At 34.0% G+C, this 17243-nt stretch overlaps 1 protein-coding gene across 5 annotated transcripts in view; it reads left to right on the top strand.

Moving 5' to 3' along the window:
- LOC147074867 (adenosylhomocysteinase-like 1) overlaps positions 1–17243 on the top strand; it is an 80094-nt gene that overhangs the window by 44223 nt on the left and 18628 nt on the right. For 2 of the 5 annotated variants that reach the window (XM_085943102.1, XM_085943104.1), the window contains exon 2: positions 1573–1765. The exons of 2 other annotated variants lie outside the window; for them this stretch is intronic. In XM_085943102.1, the coding sequence (XP_085799228.1) occupies positions 1702–1765 (64 nt within the window). In that variant the 5' untranslated portion in view covers positions 1573–1701. Of the gene's footprint in view, positions 1–1572; positions 1766–17243 lie in introns of those variants that run through there. One more of the 5 variants, XM_085943101.1, reaches the window with a different exon arrangement.

The raw sequence follows: 17243 nt of genomic DNA, 5'->3' as shown, positions 1-17243 counted from the left end.
ATTATATATTTTGTCATAATGATGCGCGGATAATTCTGTGTAGTGTGCGGTAACATTTTATCAGTAGAGCGGCCGATAATTACAAGGAATAGTTGTTAGCAATGCGATCTACCCACTGTGTCCATACTCTGGATCAAAACATACTCGTAGAATCGTACATATTTACTCAGCGAATGATTATGACATTTTTTGGGTACACATCTGTTTACTGGAAGCCAGGCGGAAATAGCGGCAATTTTCATGAGTTTAAGAATGATACATAATCTAACCTAACCTAACAAAATAATCCCGTATATCCAGTGGCGCATTTAGTGACGTAGTGGCCCGACAAACCGACTGATTTCTAGCAACCCCCCTACGATAAAAAAATAACAATTTCATGTCCATGAAATCCACAATAAAATATGTACCTACATATCGCCTCTGTTCTGGCAGAACACACTAACTGGACAATACTAGTTTTGAGTAATTTGACTTTGAAGTTGTTAAAATGTTTGAAATGGTCTATGGATGACTTTGAAATAAAGACTGTTTATTTATTAAGAAGGTTTCCAGACGGTAAAGTTTGAAATAAGTAACATTTTGGTATAACTAACTTAATATGTCATTTTTTCGAATTAGTGTCTTCTGCCAGAACAGTGACGATATTATGTATATAATAGTATTTGCAAATTATGTCTTTTGCAACGCATGTCTCACATGGACATCACTGATTTTAACATTGTTGAATGATAGTATAGCGCTTGTTCTGTGTAATCTGAATGGATATTATTAAAGAAATAAAATCAGCTATTTGTTAGAAATATACATCTTTTTATAGATCTTTGAATGCTTTAATAACGTTATGACTGGTTTGTAGGTCTCCTTTTAAATTTTCCGACGTATCGGTTGCGTTAAAGAAAATCGCAGTCGAGTATATCGGCTATTTTCAAAAATTGTTTGCCGCTGGCTTCCACTAAACAGACAAGAACTCATTGTTGTCGCTGTATTAGGCTTTTTTTTCTTTTCAACTTATGTTTTGGTACAGTTGGTTATAAGGAATACAGCGGAAAACACATTTTGAAAATACCCGACATACTGGATTATTTGTTAGTTTGGGTTAGGTTGGCTTAGGTTAGGTTAGGTTTGGTTAGGTTAAACTAACAAATAATCCAGTATATCGGCTATTTTCAAAATGTGTTTGCCGCTGTATTCCTCATAACCGAACTGTACCTATTTTTTTTTTAATAAATTTCGGTACTGTTCGGTTAAAGCGGATACAGCGGAAAACGCATTTTGAAAATTGCATATAAACTGGATTATTTGTTAGGTTAACCTAACCTAACCTAACCTAAACTAAACTAAACTAACCCAAACTAACAAATAATCCAGTTTATTGGCTATTTTCAAAATGTGTTTTCCGCTGTTATTCCTCGTAACCGAACTGTACCAAAAAATAAGTTGAAAAGGAAAAAAAGCCTAATGCAGCGACAAAAATGGGTTCTTGTCTGTTTAGTGGAAGCCAGCGGCAAACAATTTTTGAAAATAGCCGAATATCCGCTTTAACCGAACAGTACCTAAATTTCTTTTAAGTATTGAGAAGTGATTGTTGATTTTTACGAAGTGAATATTGTAATACGATACATATAATAAAAAACAGCATTGTGAGAATAGTAAGTTGGAATAGTTTTTGAGTGAATTCTGTGGCACCCTAATTGCACCATGTCGATCGACAGCGAAGATGGAATGAAGTCGCCCGAAAGGAGACCAAGAAGGATGTCTGATTGTGAGTAATACAATTTAAAAAAAAATACTCTAATAATATGTAATGCACGTTGGAGAATTATTAAAACTCATAAAATTATGCTACATTGTTTGTGAATTTTTAAATTATTACCAAGATAACTTTAATGTTCACCATAGGGCATAGTCAGGGAACTCAGAAATAATGGGAACTGAAATACCCAACGGGTAAGGCGATAGCAGGTAACCGTCTCGAGTAAGGAAAAATCCCGGTTAAACTTACACACGTGTCAAGAATACGTTGTACGTCTAATATTGAAAACTGCTCTCGGTTTATGCATTTACGCTCATTTAATGTTGGTGAATTACACACACTATTGCACGTGCATAATGCGTGCTTCATTTTCGTAGGACACTCACACATTCAAAAACCCCTACTTCAACGTGCGGCGTATTGAATATAGCCTATCGGTATTCTATTTATTATCTGTTCTGTGGGCATAGCCATAGATCGTAGAGATGCAATGTCTAGTAGGTACTGTCAAAAAACTACCGTTACTTTTCGATCAATATCGGATCATTTGATACTTTTCGTTCATTGGAATATTTTAGCAATTACTTTAATGCTGCGATTAGATTATGATCACGTCACGTGCTGGCACGGCGACAAATTTAGTCTATGGTTTCGTTATTCCGCAGAATATTTTGATTGAATACTAGATATCTCTATAAATTCAATTATGAAAAGTGCCAACTCTATTTTAATAATATTTTGAATTATTATTCATTATTCATGGTAATTTTATTTCAGTTAATTCTAACAGTTTCTATGTGTGCGTACGTTAAAATTACTTGCAACATCGCATCCATAGATAATATTTTCAACATAACCCAACCAGCAGACCATAGATAATAGTCGTAAACACCAGACATAGATGATAATTTAATAGAAAACCCCCAAAGAAAACCACTAAAAACAATGAACACACGAATTTGATGTGAGTCGAAAATGTGTATCCCTGCAGAAAATAGAGAAAAAAAACGTTCACTGACTACGATGTAGTGCGAAACGCGCGAGGTGACCTCATTGTTGTTTTGGCGATTTCGGCACATTTTGCGAACAAACTGACAATGTTCGTTTAATTTAAAGGTTCAAAATGTGCTACAGGATGTGCTACAGTCTGATTACATTTTAAATACCAAGAAAAACGACATTACACACATTTTCCCCGTAGCTGCAAATTACTGTGACAGCAAATAACGTGACGATAGTGTATTTGACGCATAAGTGTAATTTTCAGTGGCGAAGACTCCATACTAGGCGATTATTTAAAGCCTACCTTCTTAAGAAAAATATTTTTTAATTTTATATTGACATATTAAATAATATAATCACATAATAATATATTCAATATGCCCAACGACATCTATCGTATAATTGTCATAATAATTTTACGATCTTTTCCACTATTTCAATAAGCTCCATTTATGGCATGTCTCAAAGGTTTAAAAAAATAAGCGACATCTCGTTTCGCTTCACATATTGTATGGATTACGTTCGCGTGAATCGAAAACTTTTTTTATATGAAGTTTGTTTCTCATAATTTCAAGACGTCTGCGGCGGTCCATATAAGTTGGTAAGCTATTTAAGGAGCGCTTATATTTTACGTAAGTGCACATTTATTCAAAATAATTTATAAGATAATTTAAAAAAAAATATTTTATATGGGTTTCAAATACATATAAATATTGATTGTTGTTAAAAATAATAAATAATTTATCTCGTGATTTTTATTTGTCAGTTAGTTTATTCATAGACTAAGACAATTTATTCAGCCAATTATGTAAGTTGAAATCTGATATTGTATCCAAGTATGTGTTTTAAATATAGAAGTATTTTAAAATGTCTAGTTTACGGGTTAAATTTTAAATTGTTATGGAACAGATTCACAACAACGGATATTTTCAATATATTTTGAGCGTATCTTGCGTTTATATTTAAGAAAATACATAATTCAAATTAATTGCTTAATTTTATACCATCAGTGAGCTTTTGAAATTTCATCGGTTTTTGTGTACCTACCTAATCATCAGTAGTTATGTCGGATTATCTTCTTATTTCCCGTAAATACATCTAACAAGTGTGCTTTCTCCACAGCCTACCTGTTTCCAAAAGTCACCCTTCGCCACCGGTAATTTTACTTCACAATATTCTACGGGCGAAATGGCTGTAGGAACCACGCGTAAAAAAGCTTCAAGTCAAAAAACATATAAACTAGCATAATACTATGTAATTGTGTTATTTCTTTTGACTAATGTGACATTCCACCAAGATATAATATCTGTAAAGTATATAAATAAATAATTATTAGGTATCTATTTACACGATATTTGTATTGTTCCGGGTAAGGCACGCTAATTTTTCAGATGGTGACAGTACCTACCACAGAACAGATAATTAATAGAATACCGATAGGCCATATTCAATACGCCGCATGGTGAAGCAGGATTTTGAATGTATGAGTGTCCTACAAAAATGAAGCACGCATTATGCACGTGCAATGGTGTGTGTAATACACCAACATTAAATGAGCGTACATGCATAAACCGAGAGCAGTTTTCAGTATTAGACGTAAAACGTATTATTGACACGTGTGTAAGTTTAACCCGGATTCTTCCTTACTCGAGTCGGTTACCTGCTATCGCCTTACCCGTTATTTCTGAGTTCCCTGGTACTTACCTTCATTGTAATTGTATTTATAATATTTACCACTACTTAGTTTTCAGCCTCTTTGGCAGTGGTATTGGATGTAGGGTCGTAATATTTTTGGCAAAATAGAATTATGTTTCGAGGACGCCACCCATAGGCGGCACTTTAACATAATACCTTCATCAGTGGCGTGCATAGAATTTCGGCCAGCGGGTTAATCTTATGTAACGGCGGGATCAACTTCATATAGACACTTATTTATATTTAAACTGGCTTTATCAGAATGTAATAATATATATAATAGATTATATGTTAGACAATAACTTGTTAACAGTCTGATTTGATATAGTGATTGAATACAGTCGATGCTTCATTCTTTAGGGCTAAGTTCATAATGATTTGAAAAGCTACTATGATTCTATGTACAATAAAATTTATTAATATTAAGCATAATATTCTCAGACGTTTAGTTTGATAAGAAAAACAGACTCAAAGAATACAATAAAAAAGAGGCGTGCAGCAATGGGTGACAAAACAACCCTTATAAAATACATTTCCAGACGTCAATTATGCTGCTTATTAGTAGGTACTTGGTATTGATACAAAATAGTGCGCAAAACTACGGGGCTATAACATTAAAAATTCTACTAAAAAGCCCGCTAGAAAAAGTTTCATCTGCATATTAGGATTTCTTTTACTCTCTTTTTAAATTAATTCAAATTAGTGTAAATACTTCGGTTTAAATTTTAAAATTATGGTTAAGTATATTTCTCAAGTTAAGTCAAAGGGTTTTTTCCTCGATACCTACATAGTGCTAATTGTTAATATTATTAATATTATCATGTAATTATGTGACTAATTCATCTCAATGAAGTCGCCGATGATGCCAAGGATTAATAAATCTGTGTCAATATCTTTTTTTAATTTTCATCGATAAAAACATCTTCCTGTTCATTTATTTTAAACCTTAGACCAGTTGCACATTGAAAATCGTCTCGACTTGGATAATAGTCATAAATCAAAACTGAGCACAAGTTTCTTATCTGCGTATGGGCAAGGCCGGACGAAGACAGTCACGTCACTCGGCAAGCCAAAATGAATGACGAAGTGCGACATTTCGGGATTATACCTGCGCTGCATGTCGGGTGAAAATAGTTGCATGTGCCTCCAGATGTTTTTTTTTTTAAACTAAAATGTTTTATTCCAGCAGTGTGCGAAGATCCATATGAAAACGTGTGTTTTGCAAATAACGATGACGTCACATAAACATATTCGACAAGTTGCATACGAGACGAGTTTGGATGCGAGAGCCGGCTTAAGATTCACGATTTCACAAAAGCAATTGGCGTTGGCGGTCCTTGTATAGGTATATGGTCATTTGGTCACGATGAACCGGCCTTCTACCAATTGATCCTTTTTGGATTCTTCGGTAGATAGTGAAAAGAGATTTGTATATTATGTAGATTTTTTATCTCTAACTTTCACTTAGGTACACAGTTTACGGTTTTCCAAACTTTCAAAACGTATGAGATTTAAAAATATTATGTACCTACGGTGTCCGCAAAAATAGGCACATAAGAATACCCCAGGGTGTGATTTGTACCATCCGATATCCTGCTTTACACGTCACTGCCTACCCTCATTCCAGTAGTATAGGCCTTGGCGTCATTTTCGCGAAATAATTCTGTTTTGCCAAAAATTATATTACCTAGCCCTAGGACACTATTTATAGCATGTGTATTGTATTGATTTGACTGCCGCTCGCATGATACGACTACATTATAATAGTGATAATAGCTTCGCATCGTGATAATTCGTATTCTTCCATTTAATTTAAATCATAATTCGCATAACTATATTATAATATTTCCATGTGCTACCAGTAAGTGCCAAACGCAAAGATCGGCGTTATATTATATATATAGTCATGGGAAATGAGTCACTTAAATGTGAACTAAGTCTTCGAGTCAATTACATTTAGGCCATCCTCCCACGGCGCAACTAAAATCTGATGGAACTAGTTTGTGAAGGAACTCATAAACTGACCAATGTGATGCTTCGCACACGGCGCTACTGAAACCCAGTTGAAATAATAATCACATAACCTCAAACTGTCAAACTCAACTATCAACCGTGTTGTACAAAAACTGACAACACGCACGCTGCAGCGTTTACATACGGTTATTTTGATTTTCCAATTAATATTTAACCAATTTTGGTAAGAAAATATGATTTTTCACTGAAATCTAATGATGTTGGTACCACTGTTTTACGGTGACTGGAAACTTCAGAGACCGCGCGACTAGCATGCCGCATCTCTTCGCGACCGTTTTGAAGCTGAGAGATTCCAGTCTCGCCGTCAGCGAGCCGCCATTGAAATACATTAGCTAGATACTGGCTGTAATTTTAGTTTCAGTTCCGACGGACATAAGTTGCGCCGTGGGAGGATGGCCTTACATATTTTCATAATATCTCGTCCTGATTGATTAGGTCATTCGAATCACAAAATTTCCAGATTCGCTTCTGTCTCCAGACCGTTCACGAATGACGTTTGTTCGATGAAAACGGCCATATTTATGTCACTTCTGGTTCGTAGGCAATGACATTAATATGGACGAAGCATCTGGAAAAAATGACACTCACTTTATTGTCGGGTCTGCCGAATGGCATAATCTGTTCTAACGCCATTACAATAAAGGTGATATTGCTATAAATTCTCGATGCTTTTTGTCGGTCTGCCGAATGGCATAATAATTCATATTTTAATATCAATATCGCTCGCTCAAATAAACATTGACACTAGAAACACTGCTCTAACGCCATTACAATAAAGGTGATATTGCTATAAATTCCCAATGCGTGATATCGCATAATGGAAATTGCGAAATTTTGTCACGTGACGTCTACCTATACATGTGCGAATGTCGCTATGGGCGAATTTACTTGCTAGCTACTTTACTGAGTGCGTTGTCCATTAATAATGTCATTATTCATAGGTCACTTCTGCTCTTGATTTTTTTTCCTGTTATTGCGAGGGATCGTTTCCAATCCTGGTGTCCTAAAGAATTTGAATTTACATGCGCCTGTCAATTACTTACGTGGTCGCAGCAATGATTTATTCTGGATCGGAACCGCTTCCTTATGTCAAGCCTATCAGGCACCATTAGCGTGGGGTGCAAGACTAGTCAATGCGCTCCCCAAAGACGTAGATATTTCCAGTCACGTACTATGTATTTTGTATTCGATATTATATTTTTCTGTATAAAATTGTACTTTTTTATTCTTTTCTCTCTTGTAAGGGTAATATTTGCTATAATATAAATCTCATGTTGTGAACGCCTTGAATTTAGATTTGTTATGTCCACAATGTAATAAATAAATATCTGTCATATTGGCGGCCCTCGCGTCCAACGCGTACTGACTTCTCACACCAGGGTTCTTGGTTCGACCTCGGTGAGGCCACAATGAAAATATATTATTTAAGATAACACAAATAAAGATAAGTATAACGTTTTTCATGTGTAAGTTAATAATATTAAAATTGAGGTTCTACTGCGCGTCATGCGAAAAGAAAACGGCTTCGTATAGCCGGACATCGCCCTTTCTCTTTAGTATTATTCCTCTGAGGTTAGTAATAATATGTTTATTTTATGTTCCCTAATATCGTTAATCGAAAAACGGAATTCAGTTGTTGCGTACTTTGTTACGGATTAACATGCAATGCATTTCGATTAAAATCCCGTGTGTTTTATTAATAAAATACTTAATTAAAAATTTTGCCTTCACTTTTCCTCTCAGGCGGATATGTCTCTATATTTATGAGACTATAATGCAACAATCTAGCGCTTGATGACGCACTTAACACTCAAAATGTTAACATTTTAATACATAACAACAACAGTGTTAAAACTTAGTGGTAAAATAATTATTCAAATGATACGTCATTCGTCAATCGCTCGTTCGTGAGTCTTTCCTGTTCCCGCGCTGCAGGCGGCGGTCGCGCGGGTGCGAGGGAGACGGCGCGATCGTTTCGTCCGTGACCCACTTGGTTTTGAGAAGAGCGCGTGACTACGAAAATGTACCCATGAGTCTTTCAGATTCAAAATGCTTTATATAAGTAATATAATTTTTATTTAATTCCAAAAGTGTCAAATAACAACTTCTACGTCAAGGTTTCTTAATCTTAGATTAGTGTAGTAGTTTAGTTTTGCGACCCAAGCTTTTTTTAATTCAAGGACTTATTATCTCTAAAATTGTGTTATTGTCGAAAATTGACAAGTGACTTTCGCTTGTAGGGAAAAAAATACATATCGACTGTGGAAGGAAAAAGGGCGTAATTCACACAAGTCAAATTTTACAGGAGGCACAAAAACGTTTTTGTTATTGTTTTCGGTCAAACTTAAAATACAAAGTAGATATAACATTGAAGTGCATGATACATAATAATTTGGTTTTTGTATCCCTAATCTGCTATTAATTATTGAGTTAAAATAAAAACAACAACAAAAATTATGGTTAAGTCGTTTTTCCCACGTCGCGTCACTTCTTTTTTTTTTTTTGAATCGCTAGATAAATTTAGATAATAAATCGGCATTTGCAGCTTACATCATTTGGACAAAATTTGTATTTAGTCGTGTACAACGTTATTATGTAATACATATAACCTATTTTGAAAAAAACTGTTGGTTACGCCCTTTTTCTTTTTCACTGTCGATATAGTATTTATATTCACATTTTTTACTAAGTAGTATCGAACCATTAGATTATAAATAGTTAAACTAAAATAACTAAAAGATATAATTTCACAATATTATGGTTGAATAGTACTTTATCTTTTAGGATAAAAAAGACGAAAGAAATAGTCAGATAAATAAAAACAAAAAAGTTGGCATACTTTGACCACATCATGCGGCATCCCGAAAGATATCACTCTCCTCATTAAAGTATAATCATAAGCTGAGAGCATGATAGAAAATGAACGTCCTGGCTTAAAAACCTCAGATACTGGTTTGAGGTCAGCACTCCATCCCTATTTAGAGTAGTGACGGACAGGGAATAAATGGTCAGACCCACTGCCGATATCCGATAGCGGATAAGACACAGAAAACGAACAAGTAGGTACTTTATCGTTTATTTCTGGTCATGACTCTAATTTACAGCATCTGTGGACCGCACGCCACTAGCTTCAGCGACCCACTCAATATGTCAATCTACCCATAAGTTAAGAACCCCTGTTTTATAGATTGAGCCTAAATACCTATATGAAAGTCATACTGAAAAAAGAGTTACTAAATCACGTAAAGTAGCTGCAAATCATTTCGCACAAATTTATTTGTCAGGCCCGCACTATGAGAAAAACGTATTGTGTAAGTTTTACAGAGGATATTCATTTTTCTACAGTTACGAATTCAACCGTACTAAAATTGTTCAGGAATAACTATTAATAATTTTATTAGTACTGTAATGTAACAATTAATATAATTCCCTCTAGGTACTTGCATTAATCTAGTTCAGGGGTCGTTGAATGTTTTTTGGGTATTGCCCCAAAATATTTGTCTGAAACAATATCATCCAGTCGAGATAAACGTGAGATATTTTTTCTTCTTAAATTCTACAAAATTAAAGGGGATAAAAATATATATTGAATTCATTTTTATGGCGAATACAGTCGTAGAAAAACAAAAATGTTGAAAAATAAAAGTAATAGTATGAACCTAGTCAAAACAAATTTAAAAAAAATCATTACGGAGAAATGGTTTCCTTTTGTGGACAACATTAAAATTGAGACTTATTGATCTTAGAGCGATTTGAATACTGTCTTCGGGGTTCAATAGATTTCTGTACATTGTTGTTTTATGTTTATGTGTGTGGAATATACTTGGTCGTAAAGATAATCTGTTTCCGTCATAATGTGCAAGTTTGAAAGCATTTGCAGTTCTTGACATTCAAAAAATTAAAGATCGGCTTTGTTGGAGCAAAGTTGAAGAGTGCATTTGCCATTCCTTCAGGCTCCTCTGAAACATCAGAGATTTCACAGTTAAAGGGGTTCATAATCCAGTACATCAATATCAGTTGAATAATTGGTATAATTATTTCGCCTTCATTACTCAAGATTTTCATTTTTACCCCACTCGGGATAATTTACCCCAATTCTCCGGCCCCTGCTGTAGTCGGTTTAATTAATTACCCTGTTAAAATTTAGATTTTTTTTATTTTTTCCCTTTTCCCCACGATAAATTGTTATTATTAGAAATTTATCCGAACAAAAGTGACTTACAAAAAGCCTTTGTTTGCATGTGTTAGTAACTTGATACACTATGATTATATCGTCACCATTTAGGCAAAAGTCTCCAACCCAAAAAAAGGCAGTTTTGAGTTGAGTATGTCACCCGAAGCGTAAAATTATATTATTGCTTGAAGATGCAAAAATCACCACGGTACATTAATTAGTAAAATGTTGCTTATATCAGATTTATTTGTTTTTCATAGAATGACTTTCGATACAATCTTAACAAGCATAAGTCATTATAGGCGGATATTATGCATTATTGACACAACAATAACTAAATAGTTACTTTAGATTGTCATACTAAGATCGCTTTGGTCCAGATTATTAACAAGCAAAAGTCACCAAACCACATTTTAGCCATCTTGCCTCCTTAAAAACTTTCCAGATGTATTAATTAGCATCAAAAAGTAAAAATATCATAAAAAATTTATTAACACAATGCTTACGGGCCCTTTTAATTAATTTTGTAATTAACGTGTTAATTTGCATTTGAAAAGTAATTAGCAAAAACACAATTTTGTGGGGCCCGTAAGCTATGGGTTAAGAAGACATGAGAAAATTATGTAATCTAATATATAAAAATTAATATTTGTGTGTTTGTTTGTTCGTATTTAATGCGCAGCCATACCGTTCATCCGATTGCGATAAAACTTTGTAAACTTATTGCTTGCACTTGCGGGAAGAGTATAGGCTATACTAATATATAAAAATGAATGTCTGTCTGTCTGTCTGTGTATCTGTCCCGCATGCGTTCCTATACCATTCATCCGATTGCAATGAAATTTTGGTAAGTGGTTGCATGCACACCCATGAAGGTTTCTGAATTAGAAAAATCATCATCTTCTTCTTCTTCTTTATTATATTTTCTTTTATTCGTATGGTTCCTATACCATTCATCCGATTGCAATGAAATTTTGGTAAGTGGTTGTATGCACACCCATGAAGGTTTCTGAATTAGAAAAATTATCATCTTCTTCTTCTTCTTCATTCTATCTTCTTTTATTCGTATGGTCCCTATACCATTCATCCGATTGCAATGAAACCTTCGTCAGTTGTTGTGGTAACACCCGCAATGGTTTTTGAATTAGTACAACTACCTTCTTCTTCTTCTTCTTCTATTCTATATTCTTCTATTCGTATGCGTTCCTATTCCATTCATCCGATTGCAATAAAATTTTCGTCAGTAATTGTGCCAACACCCGCGAAGGTTTCTGAATTAGTACAACCATCTTCTTCTTCTTCTTCTTCTTCTTCATTCTATCTTCTTTTATTCGTATGGTCCCTATACCATTCATCCGATTGCGATGAAACCTTCGTCAGTTGTTGTGGTAACACCCGCAATGGTTTTTGAATTAGTACAACTATCTTCTTCTTCTTCTATTCGTATGCGTTTCTATTCCATTCATCCGATTGCAATAAAGTTTTCGTCAGTAATTGTGCCAACACCCGCGAAGGTTTCTGAATTAGTACAACCATCTTCTTCTTCTATTCTATCTTCTATTCGTATGCGTTCCTATACCATTCATCCGATTGCAATGAAATTTTGATCAAGTGTTGTGCTCACGCCGCAAAGGTTTCTGAATTGTTACAACTATTTTCTTTTTCTTCTGTTTGTATGCGTTCTTATACCATTCATCCGATGCGATGAAATTTTGAACAGTTGTTGTGAGCACGCCCGCGAAGAGTTCTGAATTGGTACAACCATCTTCTTCTTCTTCTATTCGTATGCGTTCCTATACCATTCATCCGATTGCAATGAAAATTTGATTATGTGTTGTGTTCACGCCCGCAAAGGTTTCTGAATTGATACAACCATTTTCATCTTCTTTTTCTTCTATTCTATCTTCTTCTATTCGTATGCGTTCTTATACCATACATCCAATTGCGATGAAATTTTGACCAGTTGTTGTGCGCAAGCCCGCGAAGGTTTCTGAATTAGTACAACCGTCTTCTTCTTCTTCTATTCGAATGCCTACCTACACCATTCATCCGATTGCAATGAAACTTTGGTGAGTTGTCGTGCGTATGCCCACGAAGATTTCTGAATTAGAAAATCATCTTCTACTTCTATTCGTATGCGTTCCTATACCATTCATCCGATTGCAATGACATTTTGATCAAGTGTTGTGCCCTTGCCTGCAAAGGTTTCTGAATTAGTACGATCATCTTTTTCTTCTTCTATTTGTATGCATTCTTATGCCATTCATCCGATTGTGATGAAATTTTGACCAGTTGTTGTGCACACGCCCGCAAAGGTTTCTGAATTAGTACAACCATCTTTTTCTTCTTCTATTTGTATGCGTTCTTATGCCATTCATCCGATTATGATGAAATTTTGACCAGTTGTTGTGCGCACGCCCGCGAAGGTTTTTGAATTAGTACAACCATCTTCTTCTTCTTCTATTCGTATGCGTTCCTATACCATTAATCCGATTGCAATGAAACTTTGGTGAGTTGTCATGCGCATGCCCACGAAGATTTCTGAATTAGAAAATCATCTTCTTCTACTATTCGTATGCGTTCCTATACCATTCATCCGATTGCGATGAAACTTTTGTCAGTTGTGTGCGCACACCTACGAAGGTTTCTAAATTATTATTATATAACATACAAAGTTTGTAGTTTGTTTGTCCCATCCAATTTTGATTTTTTTTTTACTACATATTAATAACATTAATAACGTTTATATATTTTGGATTCGATTTTAATTTAGTGTTCTTATGTTTGACCTTTACTCCTATTAGAATTATTTTCATATTGCCATATTGTATTACACAGATATTTTAATAATAAAAAAAATAATTACCTCTTATTATTTTTCAAATATCTAAGATAAATATAACCACGAAGCGATCCTGTGCGAAGCCGGGTACTTCAGCTAGTGTAGTATAAAACATTAAAATCTGATTTTTCCTTAATCTCCAAACTTTCACATTGCGATTTCTCGAAATGATGTTTTTTTGGGTTGGTGGCTTTTGTCTGAACGGTGACGATATTATCTATGTGTATGTGAATCCTATTAGAGACAGATGGCTCTGCTACGTAACTTATAAATAATTATATCTCTACATGGCTTGTATTTATTTACCTATGAAATGGCTTTAAGTGATTTATTATATATCTTTATATTTCAAGTACGTATGCTTTTTAAATAATCGCCTAGTATGGAGTCTTCACCACTGATGCAAAGGCTATATATTTTCGTTGTTTGACGGGGATGGAAAACATTGTTTATATACAGATGTTCTTAGTCTAGACTAGGCTTAACACACGGTTTCGTATCATTTTACGATATGGGTTCGATTACGGCTCTACGAACAAGTGACACAGAACTGTGCTTCGGCTCCGAACCGGTTATCCCATTGAATAAATATATTATAGAACAGGGTTGGCGAACCTTTTTATGTACGCGTGCCAAAATTTCAAAATCAGAGGTTCGCGGCGTGGTCTCCCCCGCCGCCCGGTGAGGTCAGTGCGATAATATTATTTGTGACGCATAAAGCCTAAGCCTAAACGTAATAATGTACTTATTCTTGAAGTGTATTTGCCTGCTATTTTTTTTTATACAATGCGATCTGTCATTTATTATTATAGGTATATTTTTTCTCTTCAAAATAAAATATTCGCGTGCCATAGCTTCGCCATTACCACTGTTATAGAAGTTACTAGTTTGAATTTGGGCGACTCATATCCAATTTTTAAACAGTTGCGACTTTGGGTTCGGATATAACTTTAGTCTTGTGATTCTTTTTACTATCGTTTCGTGGTAATTTATGTTTCATAAATGTAGGTAAGTAGGTAGGTATTGGTATTGAATTTTATTCTCCGAATGCTAACAACAATATAGCCTCTCTGTCTTTAAAGTTTAAAGGTGAATTTTTTTTTATGAATTAAGGAATTTAAAAAAAATATCATTCTATCACACACATACACACATCTAAGAACAGCACTGTGTTTTAACTATGTATTTTTTGTATTACGTATTTTCAATACGATATATGAATATAATATGTTATTAAGGAGAAAATTAAAAGTTTAATCATTGTTTCTAGGTTAATGTATGTAACATGAAAGCCCACGATGGCCGAGCGGTAACCGCGTCGTCCTATAATGTCGAGGGTTCCGAGTTCCAATCCCGGGTCAAGCAATATTCATATGTTGTTTTTAAATTTGTGTTTGGACCCAGAGTATTGACCAAATAGATTGAGCAAGTGGCGAACATACATTTTCTCGTAAACAAAAAAAAAAAACAAAAATTTGTTGATACAACTTCCTCTCTGTGGAGGTCCATATTATGATCTTAGGATCGAACATGGTGTATAAAAAGCAGTGCTGTTAAACTGTTGGTATTCAAGCTATATCTGGTATCTTTTTAGACATTTTTTTCATTATTCAATAAAGATAATGCGATTTTTATCTGATTTGGTGGGAAATATATTTATGTTTTTAGGATTGTTTGTTTTATCATAAAAATATATTTATGGATGGATTTCCTGTTTATCTTTTTTCTCATTTTACTCTCGAGACATCATCGAGACTTAAATAATATGTAAAAATCGAAGTAAACCATAAAATGGACCATAAATTTAATAGTCCTATACCTACGTTATTTCTGTTATAACATTTGAAATTATTTTGCAATTGCATGAAACATTGTTAAGTTGGTAAAATCGCTCAGTTGCCATTCCAATTTTCTTACTCAAGAAATGGCAGCCATTTAAAAAAAAAAACGGTGTGTGTACTTATGTACACGCGTTAGAAGTTATACTTCTTTGGCGTAACAAAACAAAAAACCTCATCTTTGCCATACAGCGGTTATAATCGATTCAGAAGTGCCCATGATGAATTAATAAAAAATCAAATTTTATTGGCGTGTTATTATGATTATATTCATTTCGGTCTCAAGGGTATTTTATCGATATAGATACCGTCAGCAATAATATTATGTATGTCGAATTAATAATATTATTGCAGAATGTACCTACTTTGGAAGAAAAAAATCTCAAAACCTGTGTTTGAAAAATTTAGCAAACCGCTATTTCGACCATCTTTGCTTAAACAGATGACTGTACAACTATTTTCGTTAACAATAATAATTTATTACAAATCAAAAGTAAAACATAACCTATTTAATGGTTTAACTGAAACGTGATATTGGCTTTTGTGATGAAACCTAATAAATAAATTGACATGGGATATGCGACAAATATTATCCTAAACTGTAAAAATATGTATTTTTGTGTATGAAGTGTCTAAATATTGTAAATTTACAACATACCACTGTTTGAATTATTTACCAACTCAACATTCACAAAATTTATTTATTTATTGATATATAATTTTACTCATAAATAATACTTAATAATACTTAATAATACTTAATAGCCTCAAATCTTAATGAATAATCATAATAAAATCATAATAAAAGTTGCAACATTATTTGGAACACCCGAATGTCACCGCGCAAAATAAATTATGTTGCATCGCCGGGCAAAACTTCCATCCCACGTCTCATGCCAAATTAAAGCGTTACATTTGCGCGCGTCGCATGCCAAAAATACACTCTGATCCTTAGACTATAGATACATCTAGACGCCACCCATTGCATTGCTAAATGAAGCTGCGTGCCGTGCGTTTGGTTTATGGGCGAGCGAACACATTCGTATTCAAATGTTCGAGACCATAGACCATTGCGCTAGTGCTCGCACTAGACGCTCAGAATTAAAATATATTTTTCTATTTTTTTACGTTATATAGTATTTTTAAGCGGTCAAAATGCAACCTTTACGTAAAAATATTCACAATTTAAGTTATTTTAAAGAAACACGGTCACTTGAGCTACCATATTTTAATACAACACACAGAACCATCTTTTCTACTTAATGAACTAAAAATATTTACCACTGGCTTTATGTTTAACACAAAAATAGCTATTTTAGCAACACGGTTATCGATGCATAATTAAGCCAATAAGGTAAGATTTGGCGGCTACACCGAGGAAACCATCTCCCAAATCTGTAAACCTTTTATCTTACTCTAGCGCGTGTCGCAGAGATTATAAGGGTGCCGAATACTTTCTCACTCGCACTTATGCATCGTTTTTGTTCAGGCCTTGCTCTGGTCTGTTTTCCCAAACGCTCCTAAAGAAGTATAACTTCAAAAAGTTTACTGTGTTTTCTTACTCGAGTGCAGTTATAAACGGTTTTACACAAATTTTACAGGATTTTTCTACTAAATAATAATGCCGAAGTGTATTTTCTCTACAGAGATTATCGATATAATTTTTTATCGTAAATATTTCACTAAAATAATGTCGATATAAATTATACTGATGGTTTTATAAATGCGTTTAAAAATTAATAAATGTAAAAAATATTAACACCACTGCACATTTATGTACTGAAATATAACTATATTCTAAAACATTAGAGCGAGAGGTTTAAAAGAATACTATTTTATGTAATAAAAATACTTTATGCAGTCATCAAATCTTTAAAATAAATATAAAGGATAATAAGGCTT

The sequence above is a fragment of the Rhyacophila brunnea genome, unplaced genomic scaffold (genome assembly GCF_057557595.1).
Source record: "Rhyacophila brunnea isolate RB1 unplaced genomic scaffold, BYU_Rbru_1.0 scaffold_15, whole genome shotgun sequence".
Classification (NCBI taxonomy): Eukaryota; Metazoa; Arthropoda; class Insecta; order Trichoptera; family Rhyacophilidae; genus Rhyacophila; species Rhyacophila brunnea.
Note: the sequence above shows the minus strand (reverse complement) of the source record. Positions and strands in the feature narration are given on the sequence as shown.